Consider the following 27,577-nt stretch of genomic DNA (forward strand, 5'->3'; position numbering starts at 1 on the left):
TATCCCATGGATATTCACTGCAAAGCAGACCCCTTCTCGGCGATGCACCGTGAGTATAGAGAATTAGTTTCCTCACAATAATATCTCTGTATTACGAATTTAATTCCTGCACAAATATGGTCGCAGGCGCATGCAATGAACGCGGTCAAATATGCCCAGACATTATGCATTCAAATTTATGATTTTTTTCATTATGCTCACCATAATACATTACGCTACGTCTTATTGTCTACCACTGTCAGTCAGTTTTACTATTGCATGGAAGATGCACACAGACCTTAATGATTAAACATGTTAGTAGCTTTCCCTCCTCTGTCTCCTAGAAAGAAAACCATTTACAAAGTTTTGCCAGTGGAGTCCGTATGAAAAATACAACATAGTTAAGATAATAATAGGCTAATAATAAGAAACAGAAGAGGAAGAAGAAGAGGAAGAAGACGAAGAAGGAGAAATATTGAGAGAAGGCTTATAAAAATATTTTTGAACAGGATAATTCCTGGCTTACTATTAATGAGAAAAGAGTACACAGTATTTAGATTTCCCCAGACTGAATTAGAAGTGTAAAGCTTTATTGACTAAATGGTTAATTGAAACGGGAACAAGGCATGTAGGCCTGAGCTACATTTAGTATTAGGTGTATGGGAGAAAACAGCGAAACTCCTCTATTTGAATACAAAGCGTTTATTACCTTTGTAGTGAAAGTTACTTTGGAGAGCTCAGGATACTGTTTGTAAATTGATGTAAATGTGTAAAGGGGCGCAGGACATCTCACTTTATTTACCGTCACATCGCACAGTTTGGAACAGTGTGGTAAAGATTAAAGCTACAGGCAAAAACTTTAGCAATTCCTGTAATTGTTTGTTTTTATTCTATACGATATGGGTAAAGAAGACCCGGGCTCTCTGTAAATTATTTATTCCTCTTCATTCGCACCATCCGCGTTTGTAATATGAGTTATCAAAGCTCTTTTTTAATTATTTACAATAATTGTGCAAGGAAAATTAAACAGGTTGAAACATAATATGTGCGACATGTGTTAGGCTGCAGTGGAGGAGATGCTCTTGGAAAATATTGCCTAACTAGGCCAGTTGTATGCAAAGAAAAGACAAAGTGGACTTGGTTTTATGCTTTCCTTCAAAAAGACACTGCAGTGTTTATATTTAGCGATGTTTTTCTTTGTTTAAATTGCTCTATAAGAAAGAAACACTGTCTATACTTGAACTGAATTCTTAGGCTGCTGACAATTTCTATTATGATATTATAACACCACCACCAGCTGAACATTATTATTATTATTATTATTATTATTATTATTATTATTATTATTATCATGTCACGTTAATTACATTTATAGAATTCTAATTCTAGGAAAATGTAGAAGAGAGAACAATTATATGGAAAAAATTGCAGATCATTTTCAGATATTTTAGGATTATTCTACCAAAGCAAGAAAGACTATGGGCCATTATTAAATTCAACTGTATGTGCATGTGAGTGTGTAAGCGTGTGTGTTAACAGTAATTTGTGACTTAATCTTTATGGGGAAAATAACACATAGGGTCTTCTCCAAAAAAATAAATAAAACATACAGGTTAGGTGTGCATGCCCTCCTGACCCGCCTCTGCTTCTGCCTGCATGTCTTCTGTATGTATGTAATGTTATGTTCCCCCTGTGCTGCTGTTGTATCCCACGTAGGGCACGGCGGTGTGAACCAGCTCGGCGGGGTGTTTGTGAACGGCAGACCCCTACCTGACGTGGTGAGGCAGAGGATCGTGGAGCTGGCCCACCAGGGCGTCCGGCCCTGCGACATCTCCAGACAGCTACGGGTCAGTCACGGCTGTGTCAGCAAAATCCTCGGCAGGTAAAAGGGGGAGACACAACCACCAGAGCCCATATGTGTGTCAAACATCAATCTTGTGCCATATAGCCTATGCGCACCCAGCTCTATTTTAGCCTCAGTCATCGGTTATACGCAGCTCGTTTTTTTTTTTTCTTTTCTTTTTTGCTTGAATACAGCAATTCTGCGCCCGAGATTTTCTATCGATCACCCTCAGCCATACCCTTGCGAAAAAGAAGCATAATCATGATATAATCAATTTTAGGTTTAAGTTAAATTTTAAGTTTACAGCAAAATTATGAATGACAAACAATATCCTGTATCTTGGGAATATGATGCTATGGGAATATTATAAGGAAAATGCCATTAAGTACGATAAGGTCACTGTAAACTCACTTTTGAGTAGCACAAACACGTCAGTCCATATAGGAATATTATAGCAATACCATAGGAGATTAAAAAAACATGATATGGTCACCATAAACTCACTTTTGAGTATCATAAGTCCATATAGAAATATTACAGTGATACCATGGGAGATATAGGCTATAAAAATACCATAGAGTACAATAAGGTCACTGTAAACTGATTCTTGAGCACCGCAGCCATACTTTAAGCTCCTACAGTAATATTATGGTGATTTTTCGTTAGGGTATGGGCTTCTTAAAATCGGGGAAACTAGGCCTACATCATTTTATTTTGCCCTATAATGTTTTGTTCCTTCTGCTATTTTTTTTGGGAGCACAAATGTAGAGAGATAATTTCTTGAAATATATTTTTTTCAGCTATCAGAAGGCATTTCAGAGGTATTTTATTTCACACACACTGAATGTTTGTCACCTACATTTACCAATAGCTCATGGTGGCATGTCGTGCATGCTACTAAGCTTATGAGGGCTGGAAATAAGGTCTAAACTGTGCTATTAGCTGAACCGCCCTTTGTTCTGTCCTTCTCAGTGCTTATTGTGTGATTTTAATTACACTGTTTTCGTTGAAAATCCGCTCTGCTCACCTTCCAACTGACACTTAATTAGGCCTATACCGCCTACTTCGAAACCAATAGGTTAGAGCCACCATCATTTTAGGAGATTATTTCACTGCACACATTTCTTAATCAGGATAGTCCCACATGTAACTGCAGAAGGTCGGCAAGGATTTGTTTCCCCACAAACGAATTCAAGCCACCTTTCCCATAAATCAGACGACTGGATGTTGAATTAATACGAAATCTAGGCTTTCTCACCCTTCAGGACCACTCACTCTGTCCCCATACAGGTACTACGAAACCGGCAGTATTAAACCCGGAGTCATTGGTGGCTCCAAACCAAAGGTTGCAACTCCGAAAGTAGTGGATAAAATTGCAGAATATAAACGCCAGAATCCAACCATGTTCGCTTGGGAGATTAGGGATCGACTACTGGCTGAAGGCGTCTGCGACAACGACACTGTCCCCAGCGTTTCATCCATCAACAGGTAGGTAGACATTAACTATAGGCCAAATGTCTCTCTTTAAAAAAAACATGCATGCATATTTCTTTTAAAAAAAGAACATCCATTCATATTTATTTCTATAAGAGAGCTTGGATATTTCTTTCTAAAAAAAAATATGCATGCATGTAAGATCATAGGAAAAATGTTTGTGTGGCAAATACAAAAGGCAAAATGAAATCAGAGATGAGAGAAAAAAGGAAGATAATCATTTGCCCTGCGTGGATGGAGTAAGGTAGGCCTATAAAGCAACTAAATAGGCAGAGAGCTATTTTATTTTCACATGTAAGGCTAAACTATAGCCTGTTTCAATTGAGCCTATCCGGGGTGGTCTCAGAAGTGCAATCCAATCCCCTATACGGCCCTCCGCAACACAGCCAGCACGGGAACTGAGGTTGGGGCCACGAAAAATCACATCTGTCTCGATAAAAACCGATCAATACCGCGTAACCAGATCCAGAGGCAGAGGGAAATACCCAACAAAGTCGTTCAATACGCGGACCACACTGCGACAGAGGCGGCAGGCTCTTTATAGCAAACCAATTGCTGTGTTTTCAAATAGTGGGAGCCAACACCGAGGTGAATGGAGAGCGTGAATGTAGCAGATCACACATTTTAGCTCCTAGTTTTGTTGGACATTGTAGTCTACATGATGCGATTACGTGCACCGAAATTATACAGATTTTAATTACACATCCCAAATGCCTATTAGGCCAATTAATTAATGTGTTGTTTATAAATCCGAATTATTATTATTAGGCTATTATTATTATTATTATTATTATTATCATTATTATTATTATTATTGTTGTTATTATTATTATGCTATTATCAGCATCATCATCACTGTCATCCCGTCAATTCTAATTCCAGAATTCTAATTCTACAAAAATGTAGCCTAGAAGATATAGGAAAATTCGAATTCTAGAACGATGTTGATCTGCTGCTAAATGGACTATAAAAGAGTATCTGTTCCATTCAAGCAGCTAAAGCAGACACCCTACACCTTCACCTTCCCACATGAAGCGGGACAGCAGTGGACAAAGTGTCTTTAGACAGAGGACGGTGAAAAGCCCCAGTGGATGCGCGCAAAGTGAAAAAAGCCCTATAGGCCTACCCAGTGCCTGCGAGTGATGAACTTTGGTTAGGAGGCACTGTTCCAGAGAGCTGGTCATCGGCATTACATTTTAATGAGCTGAAGAGAGATCACAACTCTGCGCTCATAACACGTCCAGCTAAATGCAGGAGATGGAAAAATAAAAAGAGAAAAATATAAAAGCTTAGAAATGAGGCTGCCATTAAAAGGGCGATTTCAACAGGTTTTCTGCCGTTCTCTGTTTTCATCTGCTGTTCATAAAACCAAGAAAAGTGCATCTAGCAAGGTTGTGAGGCAGCAATGTCGTTTTATGTTTTTGCTATTAAAAAAACCTTTTATAATAATTGACTGATACTCTCTGTGTCGTCGATTTGAGCTGTAGGCGAACAGCACTGAAGGCTAAGCTGGTATAAATAGCGTCCTTTGACACAAAGTTGGCTTAAATGTTAATTATTAATGTCAGCCGGTGTGACAATGCACAAATCTGCATTTTTAAATTATTATCCCTATCAGGGTTTCATTCTCTTGCATTTTAAGGGTTTTATATGTCTATATCCATATTGAAAAAAAATAACTAATGTTAATTTTTCAATATCTAAAAGAAAGAAAAAATACAGAGGATAAGGTCAGCCTCCTTCAAAATATTAATATACTCTGTGAGTAATAGGCCTAACTTCAGTAATATTTCCCTGTGATTTTTACAGTGTAGTTGAAATGTTCTCATATTGTTTCCTTTGTTTACCATTGTTTTTGAGAGGAGGATTGGGAGAGATGTGGAGGAGGAAGAAAGTGAGGTAGAAAAGTGGAGGAGGCAGACAGAAAGGGAGAGAGCAGTGGAGCCCTGGTGGTCTGTGTGGTTAAGGCGCTGACCTCTGCTCTGTTGACTAAAGAGGATGTCCTGGCTTTAAACACATTTTTCCTGCATGAATTATTAAAGATTACACAGAGACTGGGTTGCACTGTGTTTTGTAGCCGCAGAAAGGAGTTTCCAACCGCTGCACCATGCCCAGTGGACAGAGGCAAACCCATAAGGTCCTAAGCGGCTTTCAATCATATTGATCCACATTTTAATATTTCTTTGGGGATTTTTTTTTTTCGACAGCCAAACACCAAAGTCGTTAATTCGCCCATCCAAATTGCTTATTCAATATCAACAACATAGACTCGAAACAAAGTCCTTGAATTTATGAGTCTCCCTCGAGTCATGAGGTCAGATAACTGTTGTGGTGAGATGTTAGAAATTCAAATAAAATATTGATGTGTGTTTTCTGGAGGAGGCTGCTAGCCTTTGTTGCCCTGCCTGAAGGAGAGAGTATGGAGGACACATGAGATAGTGAGAGGAATGAAAAGAGTCTGATGTACATTTTACCCCTGAGGAAGTTAACCCGTACCTGCCTGATTCAGAATTGATAGCTTATGGCTGGATACTGCATGCACAAGTGAAGCGTATTAGACGTCATTGTCACACCTCTCAAGTGAGACTGCTTCCATGTGGGATTTTTCTCAGCATACAGCACTGCCTGTTATTTAGTGATCTCACTTTCGTCTATCAATCAAAACATAATCGTAGTCATGATATAATGTAATGCGATCATGTCCCATAAGAGCTGAAGCGGAGTTTGTGTAAATCCTGCTTTACCATTCTCTTTTGCTAAAAGATTTACAATAATCCTCAAACGCACAGATGTAAAATAATCTCTAAAACCTCTAATTTGTTTAAAACTGCCATCCATAATTCTGTTACATACACAGCTCCAAAGTTTTCAGATTATTGTGACAGATGCCTTTTTTTTTTCAAAGTGCACCACAGATTAAAAGACATCGGATGTGGCAGTGGTCTCAGGTTGGGCCAATAAGACACTATTGCTTTCCTGTCACATATAATTTATAGCTCACCATTTGCATTTGCTGTTCTCCGGTGCCATTTGTCGTCAACTTTTCTATCCCCAAGTCCCAATCAATAGGCCCTGATCTTCAATGACTCTGGAGGAGCCATGTGTGCTAGACTGAGTGATCTGAGCAAAAAAAAGAGATCAAAAACTGCAACTGAGACCAGGAGGTAGAGAGGTAATAGAGAAATACAGAGAGAAATAAAGACAGTGAATTGGAAAGGAGCAGAGAAAGGGAGAAAGAAGGAAAGAAAGAGAAAGAGAGATGAGTGGTGTGAAAGACAGATATTGTAAGGGGAGACAGTAAAAAATAGTGAGCATATTGGACAGGGGAGAGAGTAGAATGAGCAAAGAGGAGAGGGAGAGAAAGAGGATGAGGATGAGAGTGAGAAGAGTGAAAGATCAGGTTTGAGAGAGGGAGAGAAAGAGAGAGAGAGAGAGAGAGAGAGAGAGAGAGAGAGAGAGAAGAAAAGAGGGAGTAGGGAGCAGGAGAGGGAGATTATTAGAGTTGGCCAGGTAGAGCCAGTGAAGCCGATCATTGAGGTGAATTGATGTGATTTCATGCTTTGTTTGCAAGATCATTCAGTCCAAAGTGCAATGAAGACTTTCCCCCCATATCACATCTTAACGGTATAGGGACTTTATCATATTTCTAACCTCAGAATCCAGCTAGATTGAATCCACAATCTCAGGGGGCAGCCCCTATTCAGCCTCACACAGGAGCAGAGAGATTGCCCCTAATGCCCCGAGATTGGTTATTTGTGACAGGACCCGAATATGTGGATACAAGCGCCCCAAACAACGGAGCACTTGTACACATGCATGGGCATAAGTGGACGTGATGTGCCGTGTTTAAGTGTCCCGGGGCTCGCCGGGCCGGTGTGAAATCTCCATGCTCTGGAAGCGGTATTGATTGATCCGTGTCTGTTGTTCACTTTACCAGGATTATCCGCACCAAAGTCCAGCAGCCATTCCACCCGTCCCCCGACGGATCTGTTACGCCGCTCTCCACGCCCGGTCACACTATAGGTGAGCAAGAATGAAGCTATGCACCTATAGGATCACACACAGATTACAACACATTCAAATGAGCTCATCATAGGCAGCTGAGAGGCAGAGCTGCTGTCCATGTAGATACATATAGACAGGAACTAACTATGAAGAAATATACAAACACATGCATGAGGATATAGATGCACACATATGGACGCATATATACCCACACACCCATATGCATGCATGGACATGAATACACACACAAAGACCCACATACATGCAAGTACATACATAGCTATGGACAGAGACAAATATGAACACACACACACACACACACACACACACATACTGTACACACACACACTAACTCAGCTTTCTCCATCAGTGCCCAGCACAGCCTCTCCCCCTGTGACCAGCGCCTCCAACGATCCCGTAGGATCCTACTCCATCAACGGCATTCTGGGTATCCCCCGCTCCAATGGCGAGAAGAGGAAACGAGATGAAGGTAAGGGAGACACAAGATCCCTTTGTTTTCCGTCCTTTTAATTCTCTCCATCACTCGTCTCCTACTTTTCTGTGTGTGAAGGGGATGGCATTTATGACAGCGCTGCAGCCAAGTGTGTTTCTGTGTGCTGTCTCCAGTGACTTGTTATGTTGTATATCAGGCAAAGGCGAGTGTTGAGAGTGTGTTGTGATTCAATCAGCTTTTTGATGCCCTACGTTTTACCATACGCCTTACAGAGCTGCATCTCAATTTTATACCGCGCTCAAATGTACTCTAGATATCCCATATAGCTGTCATAAAACTCTAATCCCCCATGGCAAGGCATCAGTGCTGGTGCTCTATGCTTTCATTTCTATAACATAACGAAAGGCAGAAAAAGAGGCTCCGCTTTGATTTTCCCCCCTTGATACTATCAGTTAACTACCAGTCATTTCATAATCTGTGCTAAATAAAAAAATAAAAGCACCTTGTTTGACTGAATTACATTTCATCACACTGTATTCCACGGTGTTGAACAATATCAAAGCGCTCAATATTAAAGTATGCGCGTATAAGAATATATACTAGACTATACGCTTCCATGGGACTGGCAAGTAAATAGACCTAGATACGCTCAAAGATTAAGTGGAAGCCTATCCGGTCCAATCCAGAATTTCTCATTCCTAGGCAAGGCAAGTGAGTGGACACACACTGCCTGAGGGCTAATAGATTATCGGTTGTGCAAACAATTGGCTTTTTTAATGCCTATGAATTAACATGTCCCTGGTGGAGGCCTGAACAGGTGTAGGAACAGACCGGTGGAGGCAGGGAGGGGGCTGAAGTGTGTGTGCGTGTGTGTGTGTGTGTGTGTGTGTGTGTGATTCTGTGGCGTACGTGCACTGTTTTTGAGGTGGCTGATGGGTTGAAATGGTTGAAAATCATCTTAAAGAGCATTCATCAAAACAGGCCACTTCCTTCTTTTATGTTTCTGTCTCTTTAGTTCTCTGGAGTGGCAACCACTTGGATGGAAGGAAAATAGGACATTGTAAGTTGAAGTTAGAAAACCTTCTCTTTTGTTTTGGTCAATCAGATAACCATACATTCTTCTCAATTGCTGTTTTTGCACTTCCAGGGTTATGAGCTTATGAGGAAAAGACGGGGAAGATTTTCCAATAAATATTTTCCAGACACATTAAAATAAATTAAGCTAAAGTGACTGTGGAAAATCATATTTTCCATGTAATGGCATGCAGTTCAATATACAGTAATGCACAGTGTGTCTAATTCAGCATATTGTTATCAGGCAAAGATAGCTGTGGGTTTTAAATGACAAGCTATAGTATGACACTTTTTATGTTGTTTTATACCTGTGTAGTTTATTATTAGTTAATTCAAATTAATTCATTTGAATAATAATTTTGAGTATGGCATTTCTCCCAAATTTAACCTGTGAAATCAGTAACCCATTGCAGACCTCTTGTTGGTTATTCAGAGTATTTCCAATTGTCCCAAAGGCTGTAGAGTTATTTAAGCATTGCCGTTATTTCACACAAAGTCGCCCGGGAGGTGGTGGCACAGCTAAGGGACGGTCTCAGTTGCAGCTAGACATGTACAGTACAAAAGGCCCAAGCTACCTGAGCTGGCTAAGCCAATGACAGAGCAGTGTTTTACCTGCTAATGTGCTAATGTGTTACCATGTCAGGCAGAAGAAAGAACAAGGGAAAGCTGGTGTAGGAAAAAAAAATGTAACACCCAATTTTTGTAAAGCACAAAATGCTTGTTTGCATGTTGTTTAGAATATTCCACAAATGACTCAGTACACTTTGTTGCATGTCTGTGAGCTAACCCCTGATTTTAAACTTAACAAAGCATCATATGTCCTTATATTATCTGTATTTGTACATACATTGTGAAAATTTGACTGTAAACTTGAAAAATGCATTGCATAGTCCCTGTCTCGCTGGTAGAGAGATGCTGTGTGTGTTCCTGGTGTGGCTGAAGTCAGCGGTTGCCCTTTGAGGAAGAAAAAGGTCCCCATTACTGGAGGGCTGTAGAGATAATGTAGTGTGACATGCGTTATGTACACCGGGTCCCCGTAAGACGAGCTTCAGGGACACAGGTGCCATAAGAGCCATTAATCTGTCCTTGTCATGTGTTATTGCAAATTAAAAGTAGCATGTTACACTGGACGGCTTCGAGTGAGGATGGGATGAGAAAGAGGGAGAGAGAGAGAGAGAAAGAGGAGCAGGAGGACGAGCGGAGGGGGCGAAGGAGGTCCTGGCAGGCTCAATGGGAGTTGAGCAAGGGTTAGTTTTAGGATGTGTGTGTGTATGTGTGTGTGTGTGTATGTGTACACTTATGTGCGAAAATGAGTGTGCATGTGTGTGTATGTGTGTGTATATCTGTGTGTGTTTGTGACTCTGTGGCTTCAGATGCTCCTCGCACAGTGAACATAGTGACATTTAAAAGAATTTGCAATTCTGCAGAGAAAAGCTATTAATTCACAAATTAACATCTCTCCCCCCTCCTTCCCTCTATCTTGGATGTGCAAGCTATCGAAAAGACAAAAGAAATAGCCTTAAGGGGGGAAAAGAGAGAGCTTCAGCCCTATCTGTGGAGAGATTGGTTTGCATGTCTGCAAGCAGCGATACCAATTATGCCAGTGCTGGGAGAATGCGCCTCAATGCGCCCCCTCCTTTGCCCCCACAACCCCCCCACCCCACCCTGAATCTATCCATAGCCAGATTTATTTGTGTATCTCATTACAGGAAATGGAATGTTGCTCCTGCCAAATGCATTAATAGTAAAGTGGGGAAATTAGCCTGTTGTACAGCATGCTCTCACTCAGTCATTTAAACCTATGGTGGAAGTGGAAGCCAAGAAAAAACTGAGAAGATTGGGTGACAAGCACTGTGTGACTGTCAAATGTGTATTATAGTCTTGTGTGATAGAAGGTATGGTCCATGCACGCATTTAAATAGGTAAAAGTTTGGTCATTCCAGTCATTTCTCAGAAATCGTTTGGAATTGAGCGCTTTGAACTAATTATTATGTGGGAGAGCCATGTGAAACATGCCTGCTCTAATTTGAAAGTTTTTTTTTTTAATCAGGGGAATAACTTGTTCTTATTAGAGCTCTAGTTTTATGTAAAGCCTGTGTTTCCAAGTGTTGCGCAGTGACAGGTTGATCCTGACCTTGCTGATGTACGCAGGCAGGTTGATGTGACCTAACTCTGTGTTTCTCTCATACCTGGCTTACCACGTCCTGGATGGGACCCAGTGGAGCTCTGGGGAGGACAGGCAGTAGGGAGCTACAGTGATAAATTAGATGCAGAAAGCAAAGGTCATAACTTGTGATTGTAGCGTGGGTGTGGGACGAGTGTGGAAGGAGTTGATGGGTGTGTGAGCGGGGAGAAAAAAATATGGCCTAGCAGGTTGTTCATTCATGACATGAAAGAACGACTGTATGCAGCAGCCACAGTCTTCCAACCTTGTTCAGAGAGAAAAAATGAATATCATATCTGTTTTGATTTGTTCAAATTTGATATTTGGCCCTGTGGAGATTGTCTGTATCTTTGAACACACATGCCCCATTGAAGGAGTTTAAATCAGTTAGTGTATGGATTTTAACCTGGGCCTACACTGGTTGGCTAGTCAAGCTAGTCCATGACAATGAGTCAATAGAGGATCACTTTAGAAAATAAACGCATCCAGAGCGAGACAGAAATAAATGGAATCATGAGCACCATGATGGCCCTGATGGGGTGTGTGTGAGAGAGAAAAGCCCAGGTTTGAGAGGGGCCACAGAGCGTAACATAGAGACAAGAAGCTGTTAGGGCCCCGACAGTAGAGGACGACACAAAAGGGTCCACACCGCATTTCTTCCCCTCCTCCTCCTCAGCTCTCTATCTCTCTCTCTCTGTCGTTCTTTCTCTCCAATATTTCATTTCTCTTCTCATTCCCCCCTCTTTCTCATTCTTGCAGGTTAACCATCTGCATTCAGCTACACGGCTCCTTGCGACCCCGCGCAAGTTGTAAACAATATACACTGAGATCCGTCGCGAAAATATAAGGAGAGGGAATTCACTCACATGAAGAGGAATCATGTCAGAGAAAAGTCAATTACGGGCACTGATGCCGAGAATTAATGGAGCGATGCATTACTCAGCTTGAGAAGGAGGGAGAAAAAGGCAAGAAAAAGGAGGGATACGTTAATTGCATTTCCCACAAAGACTCGCCGCACAGGGTGGCAATGCTAAACGACAAGCTGGTCCAGAGGAGTGGAGATGGGAGAGCAGAGGAGGACAGGGAGGCAGGAGAATAAGGAGATTAGAAAGGAATCATACAGGAGAAGGAGATGCAGGTCCAAATAGCGTGCAAATATTAATGCTATGGACTCACCGACTGTGTCCAAATAGTCTAATAGACTTACCATTTTATAAAGTTTTTTTGCAGTGGCCAGATCTGAAAGTTTATATTAAAGTAAATGAAATAACTAGTGTGCTTCAGAATACGAGGACAAAGCCCCACTGCTAGCACTGAGGCCAGTACAAATATCAAATAACCATCACTATGCCTGCTGACAGTCAGTACACTGCTTGGCGGTGCTAAATCGAATTAATAAAGCTCTTAAACACGCCACAACATAACAGGATCTTAACAGCCATGGCGGTGTTGCCTCTCTCTCTCTCTCTCTCTCTCTCTCTCTCTCTCTTTCTCTCTCTCTTTCTCTCTCTCGCTCTCTCTCCCCCACCCTACCCACCTCTCTCCTTTCCGCTTCAGAGGTTTCATAAATATAGCTAGCTTACAGGGAAGGAGTGTTCACCCTCTGGGTATACCAGTTTGTTTGTGTTCTTTTTTTTTTTTTTTTTTTTTTTCAAGCTCAACTGCATTTTTAAAAACATCAACAAATGATTCACACTATTTGTGATAGCATCATTTCACCTATCAGCGAAGGATGAATAAGTAAATGGTCGACTCGCAGCTTCTGATCTAGGGAACCCCATGTCATTGATTTACAGAGGGAACCAGGCAGTGTGTAGGAATTCATTTGCCTTTCAAACAAGCCCCCCCTCCATCCCTCTCTCTCTCTGAGTTATCTTATCACAGGAACAGGGGAGATGAAAGAAGGACATAAAGTGCCACCATGCCAGCACAGGACGTAACATCCCCCTCCGCGACACAAAGCAAAACATAACAGCATGTCAAGCTATTGCTACTTTCTATTGAGGTAGTTCTGTTTCACAGCAGCAACAGTGGTTAACATTGTCTGTGAGTGTGTGTGTGTATATGTGTAAATGGTCGCAATGGCAAAAGTGCATGAGTGTGTGAGTATTTGTTTGCTAAAGGCATACACCAACTTTTAAGCTCTTTGATCACCTTTCCATTGTGCGACAAGAAGACTGGTAGCAGTTTCATGTCTGTTTGTTGAGTACTTTGTACTATCTGAAAAGCCCTTCGGTGCTTTTCAGATAGTACAAAGCAAGCCTGTACAGTCCACTTCACATACAGTATGCTAAAACGTTAGAATACACCATGGTCAGCTATATAAATACTGGACACACACAGGTCAAACTGCATCAATCTTTTCAAGCTGATCAAAGAGCTTATTTGCCAAAAAAAAGTGCATTCCTTTAGGTGTGAACATCATTGGGGAGGGCCTTGTTTTTTTTTTTTATCTTGGTTGTCTGATCTGACTGAGCTCCAGTCTCTCCTCACACTTTGGTGTTAAAATGAAGAGACACAGTCACCTGGTGATGTGGGAGTGATAAGAGCATACCTACTGAGACACCCAAGGGCTTGAAGAAACACTGAGAAAATGGAACAAGCCAGTCAATGAGCCACACACACGCGAGCTGCCAGTAGGGCTTCACACTTCGCTTATCGACGTGCTGACTGTCAAAGGACGAATCTGATTTATTGCAGCTAGCTTATGATAAATGTCAAACATGAATTCCTAATTGTGATTTTTTAGAATAAATGATTTGATATTATTTCTATTTAGGGGAGAAAGTGCGGCAGTATCCTATATGGGGAAGCTATGTCCTTTTGCAGCCAGTTGAGAAGGCCTGATTGTGTGGGGGGTGTTGAGTATGGGAAGCATGCTCCTCCATAGTGAATGACAAACACTTACTATTGATCGCGCTTGCCTTTTCTCAGACCAGCTGATACAAGGTAATTAATGACTCCATTTTCTTCTGTACCAAAGACAACAACTGAGTTTCATACAGCAGCAACACAACGGTGTGAAAGGCCTCCTCCCCAAGGGAGCTGTTGGAAAAAAAACGCCTGTGCTAAAATATGCGGCTAGGTTCAGTTGATGGTAGGAAAAACACATGCGGCAGAAGCACTGTAGGAGGAAAAACGGATTCCTTCACAAATGTTACACATAGCTAAAGTCAATACATTTTAGCAATGAAACACAACACACACACGTATGCACGCACACTCCCACACACACCCACCCACCCACCACACGCACGCACACGCACCTCTCATACCCAATTCCAGTCCCCTATTCCGTTCTCTCCATAGATCTATTTCTTGGTGCGAGTCGGGTTCATCCTCTGGCCTCAGCCATTGAAAAAAGGTCAAGCAGCCGAGCAGAATGGCAATAACGCCCCTGAAATGGTACCATCAGTGGAACATGATTGATCAATTGAATTCCATAGCACAGAAAAATGTGGGATTAAGTAGAGTATTATACGCACAATGAGTTGAGGCATGATGTTCATTCCAAGTTCATTTCGCCTCCCTCCTCTGCTGGCGGATCAGGCAATCAATAGCGGCCTTGCATATCATATATCACCGCTGGCTCGCCCAGGAGAGAACATAATCTGCTGCAAATTTAGAATGACAGATTTGTACGGGAGCTAAAGCCCTCGTCCGCTGTTGGCGGGGAAGGGAGGAAGGGAGGGTGGCGGGCGGCAGGCAGTCGACTGGAGGTTCCTGGGATGCTGGCTGGAGGTTTTAGCTGCGGATTTTTTTTTTTTTTGCCGTGTTCAGGACTTGATGAGTGAGCAGGGAGAGCGCTGCGGCGGCGGCGGCTGGGCTCCGTGGCCGGGCTGATAGGGTCAGAGATCAGGAGAACGAGGGAAGCAGAGGCTCATTTGTTTATATAGAGTGTGACCGAGTGAGGAAATGCATACGCTTGCCCTCGTCGCCCCGTCCTCATTCGGCCCTGAGTACCGTCCCTACTCCATTCTGTTTTCCAGAAGACAGGCAATCTGTGGGGGACGGAGAGAGAGCGAGAGAGAGAGAGAGAGAGAGAACGAGAGAGAGAGAGAGAGAAAAGAGAGAGGGGAGGGTAATATGTTCAGGAGGAAATAGTACGGTTAAATAATGGCTCTCCATTTCCCGCTGGCAGAATGAGAGGCTCTGTATGTAATCGCCAGCGCTGCTTTCTCCTTCTGAAACACACTCTCTCCCTTACAAGTATATATTTGCAGTGAAGGTAATCCATCAATTACCATAGACCTATCACATGATGACCGTGCTGATGGTGGCCGTGAGGGGGGAGGAGATGGGGGGGGGGGGGGGGGGGGGGCACAGAGAGCTGCCTCAGTGTGTGTGTGTGTGTGTAAGAGAGGAAGAGGAACAGAGAGGCAGTGAAAAAGAGAGAGAGAGAGAAAGAGAGAGGGAAAAAGAAAGAGATGCTTGTTGTCCTCCCTGAATTTACTACTGTCCCTCGCTCCATCACTCTCACACCCTTTGTTCTCAATATCTTCTCTTTGTTTCTCCTCATGCTTGACTCACATTGCTAGGCTGCTAGAATAATATCAGGTAAACAGACTAAAGCCAAACCCTGATGCAGTATGTTGTCGCCCTCCATTCTCTCCATCCTCTCCCTCCTCTCCCTCCTCTCCTTCTGTCTCTAGATGGCTCTGATGGCTCAGGCCCGGGCAGTGACTCTCAGGGCAGCGTTGAGAGTTTAAGGAAGCACCTGCGAGCGGACGCCTTCACCCAGCAGCAACTGGAGGCCCTGGACCGTGTGTTTGAGCGCCCTTCTTACCCCGATGTCTTCCCCACTTCAGAACACATCAAACCCGAACAGGTCGGTCACACAGGGATTTCTTTCTAGACCCTGACATTTGTAGGCCCCGAGTATTTTTTTTGCGTTGATATCCTACTTAGTTTTTTTTTCTTCCTGCATGTCCTTAAGTTGCAGTAGCCTACAATGAAATCATTTAGATTGATTTCTAATATTATATAGTGAATTAATTGGTGCACATACTGACACAGGTGACAAAAAGCTCTGTGTAACTTCTTGCTCAAAGCAACGGGCCTATTACAGCGGATAACCTTTATTTACATTCATTAGACTGTTAAACAACAAGAGACTATTAATTTTTCCCTTGAAACTCTATGTGGGTGCCCATGCAGCCTTAGCAGTGGCCTAATTGAGTTCATTTTCATCTCTGTGCGATCGCGGCGAATTACAGCGGCGATAAATCAGAGGGACAGCCCCTCAGCCTGCTATACAGGCCCTAATGCAGCTAATTACCAAAGTGATTTCTACGGCAAGATCAATACCAAAACGAATTGGAAATGACTTGCAATCACAAAGAGTGGAGGAGAAGGTATTAAAAAGGCGAGAGGAAGGTGGAGGAGGGGGGAGAGAAACGGCGTCGGAATGGTCCAGAAAAATCAGTTTTAATTTAATGTAATATTAATCAGACGGCTTTCCACTCTTTCCGTGGGCCTCCTTTTTTCTCCCTATTTCCAACACCCCCTCCTTTTTTTAAACTGGTGAAAAGGTGGGATATTAGGCTATTAGGGGCTTGTCTGGTGTCTGCGTCAGGGCATTAAAAAGCCATTTTGAAGAGGCCAGGCTGAATAGGCCTCATCCCTCCCACACTTCTGGCAGCCATGTGGTCAGGTCATTCAGGGCCCTCTGTGCTTGCCACTCGCCCTCCGCCCAGCCCTGCCCAGCCCTGCCCACAGCCCATCTGCATGACAAAATGGCTCTTGTGCTGCAGAGGCCCAGTGGAATAGAGAGGAACATCCAGCCTAGTGCCAGGGAACAGTTGTAAGCAGACAATTAGAGTTTATCTGCGATAGAGGCAGACAAGACTGGGGTCACCAGCTCGCCCCTGTGGGACCCCCTCCCATTGAGACAAACAGATGCACACACACACCGACGCAAACAGACGCAGACACAAACGCGTGTGCACACACTCACACGCACTCACACACACACTCTCAAACAAGAGAGTCAGGTCAGGAAGTCTCATCTCATTAACAAACAGGATTCATCACATCTGCTAGCAGAGTCTTATCCTGAGATTAAAGTGAGTAAATACTAAAAAGGCGAGTTGGCGGTTGGACCTTGGGTGAAGTTTACCAGCGCAGCGCTGCAAACTATCACATTCTTTTAATAAGAGCAGAAAACATGAGTTGCAGCCAGAAAGGAACTGCCCAGTACATTTTATCACAATTGAATTGAAATGCAATGAAAACCTCTGATAAAAAACATTAAAATTAATAATATACTCATAAAAGAAATAAAACAATATTTTTTTTTATCATTTTATTAAACCATTTTATGTATTCATCCTGGAGGCGAAACACAAAGGTTGATTTTGAGGTTGTACTCCCCTTTAAAACCCGGACCACATGTCTCTCCTGTAACAAAGCCCTGAATGTCTCCTCCCTTGACTGGTCACAGGGATGACTGCAGTGGAGCACAAAGAGCCAGCTGACACCCCGTCCTTTCACTCCTCTCCCAATCCCTCTCTCATCCCTCTCTCCCTTCCTCCCTGCTCCTCAGACAAGCCCTAATGCATGCATACATCATAGGTCTTGGTAAAGCACCAGGAGGGGGTTTGGATGGGGGGGTGAGCGAGAGAGAGGGGCGGGGGGGGGCGGGTGTCCACAGAATGCACAGGAAATATTCAGAGGGAAAACACAGTGAAAGGATCACAGAGAGCTTCCTCAGATACGCCAGGGGTTTCCTTCAGTCACATTGTCTTGTATTGTCTCCGAAAATGGTAAATCTTCTCAAAACCTGGCACTCGGAGTGGGTCTGCATCTTACACGGCAGTGATATTAACCAGAAACAATACACCAGAATGTGATATCGGCCACTTTATCGAGACATTGGGAATAGTTCTCATTGCCACCCACCTACTTAAATGTCTATCTCTTCACTGGCATATTCTTGCATCGTCTCTTAAACAGTTGTGTGTTTGTCCACAGGCGAATGAGTACTCACTCCCCTCCCTGAATCCCGGCCTGGACGAGGTGAAGCCCAGCCTCTCCACCAGCGCCAGCTCCGACCTGGCCTCCAGTGTCTCCCAGAGCTACTCTGTTGTGACAGGTACAGCCCGACTCTCTCTAGATTGACAACATCAACGTCCCTAACACACAACTGCAGCGAGTCAAAGGCATTTGCAGCGAGGTGGTCAAGCCTACGCAGCTACTGCGAACACGAATGAGCGATCGCATTTAGCTTTATTTCTGCATTCTTTCCATATCATTACACCACATCTTCCCCTCTCCTCAACATATCAAATTACTTCTTACCTAAGATATCGAATCATCATGGACTCATTGAATCTTTGACTGTGGGAACTGCTTATCTCTTATTTTGATAGAACATTAGACGTGTTTTGACTGGAGTAAAACTTCCTTATGGCATACATATTTTCCAGACAGATCAAATTCTTATCACAAAATGAAAAGCTCAACTTTTAAAGCACTCTGTGTGTTTATTTGTGAGGGAAAAGAGCGAGGTGATATATCATCTGAGCCCATTAAATCCTACAGGCCTTTCACACGCTGCTCCTAACTGGCTATTGTGTTAGCCTGGATTGGCCCGCTAACAGATTGACTGGGAGCACTTCTCATAAGAGACAGCTGCTGTTCTTGCCGCGACACGACGTTGTCATCAAAGGCTATGATAGCCTGTTGATTGACAGCGGCTGGAATGGCACAGTGGCTGGCTGACTGCCTCATGCTGTGGAGAGAGAGGGAGACGGAGAGAGAGAGGGAGACGGAGAGAGAGAGAGAGATAGAGAGACAGAGACAAAGAGACAGAGTGAAAGAAACACTGAAATTACCCATTTTTTTTTCCATGTAATAGAATGGTTGCTGTTTTCAATAGTGTGGTTCCATTGAGAGTCCGGCGGAAAGCCACAGGTAATGGCAGGTGCAGTGTATTGAATATCTTGTAGTATTAACTATCTGTATCATATATCCCACGCCAACCCACTCTGTATTGCACCATAGCTTCTTTTGGTCTGCTGTCGAGGTTGATGGGTGCCTGGTTAATTGAAATATTGTTTCATTGTAGCTGCTGAGGCTCTTTCCCAGGAGAGGCTAGGTTTACTGATAGCCACATTGGCTGGAGACTAATATGCCAGCCTTTTAATAAAACTCCCATAATTATGCAGTGGCCATCAAAGTCAATGAGTCCACTGTGTGTGTGTGTGTGTGTGTGTGTGTGTGTGTGTGTGTGTGTGTGTGTGAGTAAAGAGGAGGACAACATGATTGAAAACTGCAGTGGCCCTTCTCAAATGATCCCCAGGCCAGCCCCAGACCCGGGCTGAGTGTTATGGGAAAAGAAAGACCCCTTTTTTTCTCCTGAATATGTGGGAGGTAGATTTGCCCCAGAAAGTTGGGCCTCAGGAGAAGAAAGGTGTGTTTTTGTCTTTTATGCTGGGCTCCTCCTATGAAAGCGGTCTCGCTCTGGGGAGCACACTCATAGCAGGTGGCCTCCAAGCCACCTGGGGGCCTGGGGCCTCCTAAAGCGATACATCTGAGGGCCACAGATTGCATAATGAGGAGGTGAATTAACAAAACTTTTCTCAAAGTGGAATATGACACTATCTTTGGCACATGCGTTTCAAAAATGGTCTCTGAGAATTCTGAGCATCAAATTAAACTCAAAAGTTATTCAATTAATCCACTCAACTTTACCTCTACTAGTACTTTAATTTCACGACTGTGCAAAGTAACACGTGAAGCATTTGATTGGGTGTAGGTTGTTAGTGCATAGTATTATGCTTTTCGCCATTAGGCAAACCCTGTAAATAGGAATGTATGCCAAGCCGGAAAAAAATGCTAAATTATCTTCCTCACTTAGGCTGGGATCCAATTCTCAATAAATTATGCTCTCATACTGAATGGAGCAATGAGATTATATTCATTCTTTAAATGTTTTCTGCTCCCAATTAAAATTCATACAGTTATTGATCTTGTTGATTTTTATGTCCTGAAATTTGCATAATCTATTAAAGATGAATGATTAATGAAGTACTCAGGGAGGGAGCTGAGTTTTGCGTTCCAAGGGCGCTAGCGAAAGCAATGTCGGCCATCTTTTGTGTCCTATGTTTATCCAAGTGTATGAGAGAGAGGGGCTACCTAGAAAGGAGGGCGGCAGCCAAATTACAGAGAGATTTAGGGCATTGAAACGCACCAATGGAATTCAGTAAGAAGTACGCATCTTCTGCAAATGATTTCCTCTCCTGCACAATGACTATTTCTGGATATATTTAAATGGCAATCCAGCGTAATGAAACCACCGTAGTGAAAAATAACATAATTTGTCAATATTTATTTCAAAGGAGAATATTCTCTTATGCTCCCCAAAGAGCGACACCATGAACCTAGCCTGTTGATAATATTGGCAAGTTGATAATACTGAATTGAAATGCTGCATATATTTTGTTAATAACTTGGTTAAGCTGATATTGTGCGCAGCTGATTTGAGTGAAAACAAATAGGATGTTTTGTTTCCAGTGCGTACAAGCAGTAAAAAATTGTTGTACTTGTCTCTGTCTGTATACCAAAGAGGGACACTATGAACCTGGCCTGTTCCGGGCTTTATGCAGTAGCCATGGACAAACAACATGTCATGATTTACTCCTCTGGCTCCTAGCCAGCATTTGTGCATCTGCAGAGTTTTCTATCGAAACCTGAACAGAGCAAGTAACATATGCTGCAGATCCTGTGCATTGTGACTTCAGTTACTCTAATCCTGACACAAGCAAAATATTTAGAACAAATGAATAATATTGTAGCCACTTATCAGTAGTTAAATAGGGTTGCACCTAATGAGAGTTCAGTAGTCCCTGTGCAGGCTGGGCCAGATAATCACTCTTACCAACGCCTGTGGGGAGGCCTGGTGTAAATGGGCACCCCTCTGCCTCGCTACAACTCTTAGCAGATGTGAATATCCCATCTCTTTCCCACTCCCCTCTTTCTCTCTCCCTCTCTCTCTTTCTCTCTATTTCTCTCTGATGAGAGAGTGGTGGTGTTGGTGGGAAAAGATGCTTTATTTCAGATGAACTTCAGCTGAAATATACCGTGCTCAGAGCCCATTTTCTAACCTGGCAGGGCCGGCTATTCTCTGGTGGGTGGCAAACAACACGCAGCCACCTAACCTGCGGTGCTTGGTGTGTGGCCTAGTGACAAACGGCTTGTCTCAGCTCAGTAGAACGCCCGCAGCCCCGAGCTCGGAAATTAATGTTTATATCACCCCCCGCAATAGCACACTAACCTTTGAGCACACATTTGATAATGAATGACTTTAAACCCGTGGATAGGGAATTCAAGCCATTTGGCCCTGCAAACATTCTTTACTCACTCATAATTGGATGGAGTCGTTGATGATTGTTCTTTTTTTTTTCCTTTTTGGTGTTGGTAGGTGATGATAAATTACCACCTCTAGAATGTAGGAAATTGAGGTCAGTGATTTTACTGCCTGTTATTGTAGCAAACATGAAGGTGTCCCTGTCAAGGTAAATTTAACATTCTAATTCTCTGTAGACTCTTCTGCAGATGACTTTGCCCTGCCCGCACAGGAAGGAAGGTTAGTCTTGCTGTGATTTTGAACATGGGAATTAAAAAGTTCACTGCAAATTGAATGGCACCCTTCGAAAAGAAAAGTGTCTGCGCCAAAGTTTCTCACCGTATGTTTAAAAATGAAAACAAGGGTGGCTGCTCACTTGTGAGAAGGCTATTGTTGCTATATCTGGACACATCACTTAGAGGACTGTTGTAGGTTCTTTACGGTCCATTTCTATGGTTGATGGGATCTGTAGATGTGGTATCAGTGGTGGAGCAGAGACAGATGTTGGAGAACTCTATAGCGTCTCCACTCTCTCAGAGATGTGTTTGCTGGGGAGAAGAGTCCCCAAGGACCCTGAGTTTATCTTCCATCTCCATCATCAGGGCCTGTGATTTGACAGGCTCCCTTTACCCAGGCTCTGCCTTGTCTCCAGGACAATAAGCAACACCATGTCTGATTAGTTTCAGAGTTCAGTGGTCTTGAACGCAGCGTTTGCGTCGGTTGTTGTTGCGTCGTAACCCCTGTCTGTTTGACAATGGTTGCTCAGGTGCTGTGAAAACAGAAGCCTACAGTATAGCACACAGGCAGACTCAGATATAGACAGACCAGGCTTGGCCTTCATGTTTCACACCCTCAGAAGTCTCATCCTAAAGTTGTGCTTCATGGCAACCATGTTCTTTAATCATTTGATCATGAGGCTGGTGCACAAGTTTAGCACTTTTTATGCACTGTGTGGTTCCCTTTATACCAATAGTATGTGCCTCAATGAGATGGAAGCATTGTGGAATTGCATTAACTGTATCTAAATCCACATTTACAACAGCTGTCACAGAGAGAAAGAAGGAGAAAGAGGCTGAGAGAATCCTACTACTGATTTCTATGGGAAAGGGGTCAGTTACGTCGCCTGATTCCCCGGCATTAGGTTCATAGGGCTGACGGGTTTGCATCCCCCTCCATAGAACAGCCCTTATCTTAATGAGGAATCTCGACACACAGTCCTGTTGTAAAACAACAATGATGGGGGAAGCAGCTAATGAGGCTATCATGGTGTCGGGAAAGAGCCATCTCTCCCCACAGGCCCCAGCGAACAGAACAGGCTCTGCAGGCAGACGCGGAGAGGCCGGAGACAGAGCTCACATTGATTGCTTAGGTTTCAGAGGCAAAGCCGGTGAAATGAAAGATGCCAAGACTCATCAGCCAAATTAGATCAAAGTCTAGAGTTTTGAACCGTCCGCAAGCCGGTTGTTTGGTTATTTGTGGGAGTGATTTTGTTGTGAGAAAGCAGCCGTGAGATTATATTGTTTGTTTTCCCAAAACCTTGGGGAAATTTTTTACGCATTTGAGCTTGATTGATCAGGCGCGATGTGTTGTTGCAACATTTCAGTGGTGTATATTTCCACTTAGTTGAATGAATTACTGTTGGGTGCATATGAGATTATTATTATAAGCTATGTAAATGAACAAATCAACTGCTAAAGGCTGCTTATCTATTTAGAATTCATGTGAAATGTCTGGTATTGAGATGGTAAAAGATTTAAAATTATCCCGTTTTTTTTTAAAAAGTCAGTAATGTTGCCCAAAACTACTAAGCGCAGAAGGACTTGGTCAAAAAACCAATACGTTTATCCACTTTAAAATAAAAAGTACACTTCTTATATTATAGTTGGGGGTTCCTCATCCTTGAAAGATATGTCAACTCAGAGCTTTATGCTACCATTTACAGTAATTCGGGCCTCATTCATACCATAACCTAAGTATTTGGAGCCCCCTCTCTCACTGTTTTATTGATTTGTGTTAGTGTCTCGCTTTGTGCCTGACAAATCTGCGTACTCCCTTTTTTTCTCTACTGCTGTGACTGATTTGTCCACACACAGTCGGTACAGTAGTTTTCCTATGGACTTGTTTGGTCACTTAAAAAGCTACACATCCATCCTATCACACATTTATCCACATCTGAGTGAATGAGTGAGTGAGTGAGTAAGCGAGAGAGTGAGTGAGTGAATGAGCGAGTGAGTGTGTGTGAGGGAGAGAGTGAGAGACCGTGCGAGTGAGTGCATGCGTGTGTGGGGTCGCATGTCTACATTACATTTTGTTTTGTTTTGTTCTCTTTTCCACCTGGCAGACTCTCACCCATCCCACCTGCCTTCCATGTGTGTAAAGCGGGAGCCCCATGAGGCATCCTTTGCCCCCTTCACCCCCTCTTCTCTTGGGGACTCTGCTCTAGCTGACATCTTGCCCCACCCGTCCAGCCTCTCAGTAGATGCCTCCACTCCCAGCTACCCTGCCCATGCCCACGGCCCCTGCTACAGCCAGTATGCCAGCCAGCCCTTTATAGCAGGTACAAGCCCACCAAAGGCCCCATAACCAGACAAAACTGAATCAAGCTCATTCTATTTTACTCTTTCTTCATCTTCTTTTCAGGCTATCTTTTGTATTTTTTTTTTTTCAAACTGGGGAAGTCATTCCCAAATATAGAGCAGATTAAAGCAGCCGTCTCTCACGTTGCAAAGGCATCAATCCCATCATGCTTTGTGGCTCTACTGTTGTGTATACAGGGGCAAAACTGACTGCTTGCTCCTCATTAACAGTGACTACTCTCGCCCCCTTTCCACCCTGCTTTTCTCCAACCCTGACCCTTTGCTTGTCCCTCTGACTAACAATGGCCCTGGGCCTCCAGGTCCTTCCAGCCTCGTGACAGGCCCAAGGTCTGGGGGCCAGAGGAGGCCAGGAGGGGGGGTGGGGGGGTGGAGGCAGAGACTTAGGGCTGATGCTGGGGCCTGCTTTGGACCGGTGGTGCTCTGTCCTGTGTGCCCCCTGATCCAGCCAGGCCCTATGCCGTCACTGTCAATTACAGAGCTGAATGTGGAGCAGAGTGCTTCGCTCATTGGCCTGATGTTCCTGTCAGCTTTAGAGCTGGCCGGTTCAGGACACTGTTGTATTATTTTTACAGTGGCTGTAGCTTCTGATGAGAATTAATTACTAAATCACTATTTTGCTTTTTTATTTTCGTAAAAGTCATTCTGTTAACTTTTATCAACAAGCAACTTCATGTAACATGCTGCAGCATTTGAGTTACATAGTGGATGTGTGTGTTGAGATGAACAATTTCTGGTCATTTTCAGGATTTTTGAACTTTTTTTTCATGAGACAATTTTGCATTACACACTGTTCTTGCATTGGACATGAAGCGGTGTGGTGTAGTGTGATAGTGACAGTGATAGTAGCATCACTTGGTATTCTCTGTAACGATGTATCACTTCACTTTGGTTATTTTAGTGTCTTTCTTGATGCATAAGGTTTATGAAATATCATGGTAGGTATTGTATTGTATTTAGTGTCCACAAGAGAAACAAAATTCCCCCCAAGGTTTGCTTATTCATAATTTGATGCTTGGCACGTTTCCCAAGTTTATTTCATGCATCATAAACCCACACTGTAAACTACAAAGAGCTTTCACTTTAACCCTTTCAAAGATGACTATGTTTGCATCACAGTTTAGAGAAATGAGTGAAAAATGCAATGACAGTGCCGTTGAAATGATTGTACCAAACTAATAGACATACATGTTAAAGCTTTTCTACACATTGCCACCTCTTTAGAATGAAAATAGGAAATTACATTACTTATTTTATGTGTTTGAGCCTCTTTTTTAACCGTTTTACTCCTTTACTCCTCCAGGTCGAGACATGGCCAGTACCACCTTACCTGGCTACCCCCCTCATGTCCCCCCTACAGGACAGGGCAGCTACCCCACCTCCACACTCGCTGGAATGGTTCCCGGTGGGTGACATTACTTCCTTTTTTATGATGCCATTAATTTTAGTTTTGCTCGTTTTATTTTCAGTAGGTAGTCCCTTCCAGTCGATCATGTTTAAAAAACCTGAGGTCATTCAGAGCCAAACCGGTGCTAACAAAAGGATATGCTTTTCAATGATGTCATTTACAGTATACACCGTGTGCTAGCGGCTGTGATAGACAAAGACACACACACACGCACATGCATATGCACACATTCACTATTGACACGGAGAGACTGAACAAACCTTTAAGCATTGCTACTGCCTCTGACCCGGAGGATTGAAGCGAGCTTGTTATAGCTTTGTTAGAGTGCGGTTAGCGTGTGGTTAGCGTCTGCGGACGAGGACATTAGACGAGCTCGATAGGCGATAACCACAATCAGTGGCCGTGAGATAGGACAGTTCCTCTCAGTTCCACTCCAGCTCCCAGCGCTCATTACCCTCGCCGTGTCCACGCGGCGCACTCTCACCAGCCCCGTCGATAAACACTGCTCTTGCTCTTCTCCTCGCCTCCCCGGACACCCAGGGCTGCAGAGCGTATCTCTTTCCCCTCTACTTAACCTGCAGTTCAGGTTCACAGCAAACAGTTAAGGGTCAAAACACAGAGGCGTGGAGGGCCTGTAAATATTTAAATCACTATCTCTCTCAGGGATGAGCTCGGGTTACAGGACCAGCAGTGTGGATGCTATAGCTGCCAGTGTGTGTAGATCTCTCCTCCAAACAACTGAAAACACAATTCCCTTTATCGCTCAGAGACGTGTAGCTATCACACTGACCAATAATCAAAGCAGGCAAGCGGTGTTTACAAGCAAGCAAGGAGTGCATGAGGGTGCTACTTTAAGGGATGTATGGAGGTAAAAGCTGATATCTCAAATTAAATTAATTATTCTATATTTAAATGATATGCCATTGGAGAATGCTTATGGATATAAGCATGCAAGCATATAAGCAGCAGGATATTAGCCAATTATGAACACACACACACACACCCGCGCATGGACACACACATACATGTACACTCGTACAAAGGTCTTCTTAATCCAAGGACCGTAGGTTTTTTTTTCATCTGGTGGCGAATGACTAAGATTTAGTGACTGGCCCCAAACACTGTTAAAGCAAAGGCCATTCCTCAGCAGCTTCATATAAAACCCAGCCTTTATAGTCTCGTAAAAGAAAGAAACCTGTGGGACCCACAGCATCGCTCACTGACATCACCTCAGCCTCCCGTCCTTTCCAGCAGGACCTGTACAGTGAGGACAAAGAGAGAATGAGAGTCCGCGAGAATCCATTAGGGAGTTTTGAAGCGAAGCGTCATCGGTTAAAAGCAGGGAGAAAAGCACCGAGGTCCTCACTTAAGGAAAGAATGGAGGAAATCCTAAAGACTAACAGAGGATTAATAGAACAATCAATTCGCCTAAAGTGAGCGTGGAGGAAAGCTTAGAAACAGCCAGGACAAAAACGCCTCAGAAACATTGTTGTGCGACAATGTTGTTTAAGCTTGTTCAGTTTCACAGAAATGTAATTAATTGCCCCAAAGGGAACCATGTTTTATTTAGGCAACTGGGTGACAAAGCATTCATTACAGCCTAATATTACAAGCAGGCTGTCAGTCATTTTATTTTGATATCTCTTTGCTAATGTTTGTTTTTATTGTTTTGCAATCTAGGAGGGGACTTTTCTGGAAACCCTTACTCTCATCCACAATATACTACTTACAACGAAGCATGGCGGTTCAGCAATCCAGCATTACTAAGTAAGTGATATTGTCTTGTTATAAAAATTGGAAAACATACTGTAAATACTGTACATTGATGCACATTGATCTTTCCAAGTTGTTAAAAGAGATGAGAATTCCTAGGATTTTAATCAAGAATTAAAATCATTAGCCGTTTAGTCCTCCTCCTGTGATCCTGTTGAAGAAATTTAAACAATAACGAAACATCAGGCTCCTTATATTCTATGTGGCTGCAGCGTTACATATGAGCTGGTGTAGAATATGTGTCTTAAATGATGTCTGACCTCGTGGTTTCCAACGGCTCGTTCTTCTGTTAACTTTCAGGTTCCCCTTATTATTATAGTGCCGCATCCCGTGGCTCCGCACCTCCCACTGCTGCCACTGCCTACGACCGTCACTAGTTACCATGGAGACCGGCTCAAACTGCAGGGCCAGGGCTTCGGCCTCCATATTGTCCCCGTCTGA

General features: G+C 43.2%; 1 protein-coding gene across 3 annotated transcripts; it reads left to right on the forward strand.

The window, feature by feature from the left end:
* pax2a (paired box 2a) lies at positions 1 to 27,577 on the forward strand. Of its 3 annotated transcripts, XM_078288683.1 has the most exons (12): positions 7 to 49; positions 1,504 to 1,506; positions 1,696 to 1,861; positions 3,113 to 3,310; positions 7,254 to 7,339; positions 7,692 to 7,811; positions 8,791 to 8,835; positions 15,666 to 15,841; positions 17,986 to 18,106; positions 25,259 to 25,360; positions 27,044 to 27,130; positions 27,456 to 27,577. In XM_078288683.1, the coding sequence occupies exons 1-12, from the start codon at positions 7 to 9 to the stop codon at positions 27,575 to 27,577; spliced, it is 1,269 nt and encodes a 422-aa protein (XP_078144809.1). The 3 variants fall into 3 exon arrangements, with proteins under 3 accessions (XP_078144811.1, XP_078144809.1, XP_078144810.1); XM_078288685.1 differs by lacking the exon at positions 8,791 to 8,835 and having other exon boundaries at positions 1 to 49; positions 27,437 to 27,522; XM_078288684.1 differs by lacking the exon at positions 8,791 to 8,835.

This window comes from Centroberyx gerrardi, chromosome 15 (assembly GCF_048128805.1).
Source record: "Centroberyx gerrardi isolate f3 chromosome 15, fCenGer3.hap1.cur.20231027, whole genome shotgun sequence".
In the NCBI taxonomy this organism is placed as follows: domain Eukaryota; kingdom Metazoa; phylum Chordata; class Actinopteri; order Beryciformes; family Berycidae; genus Centroberyx; species Centroberyx gerrardi.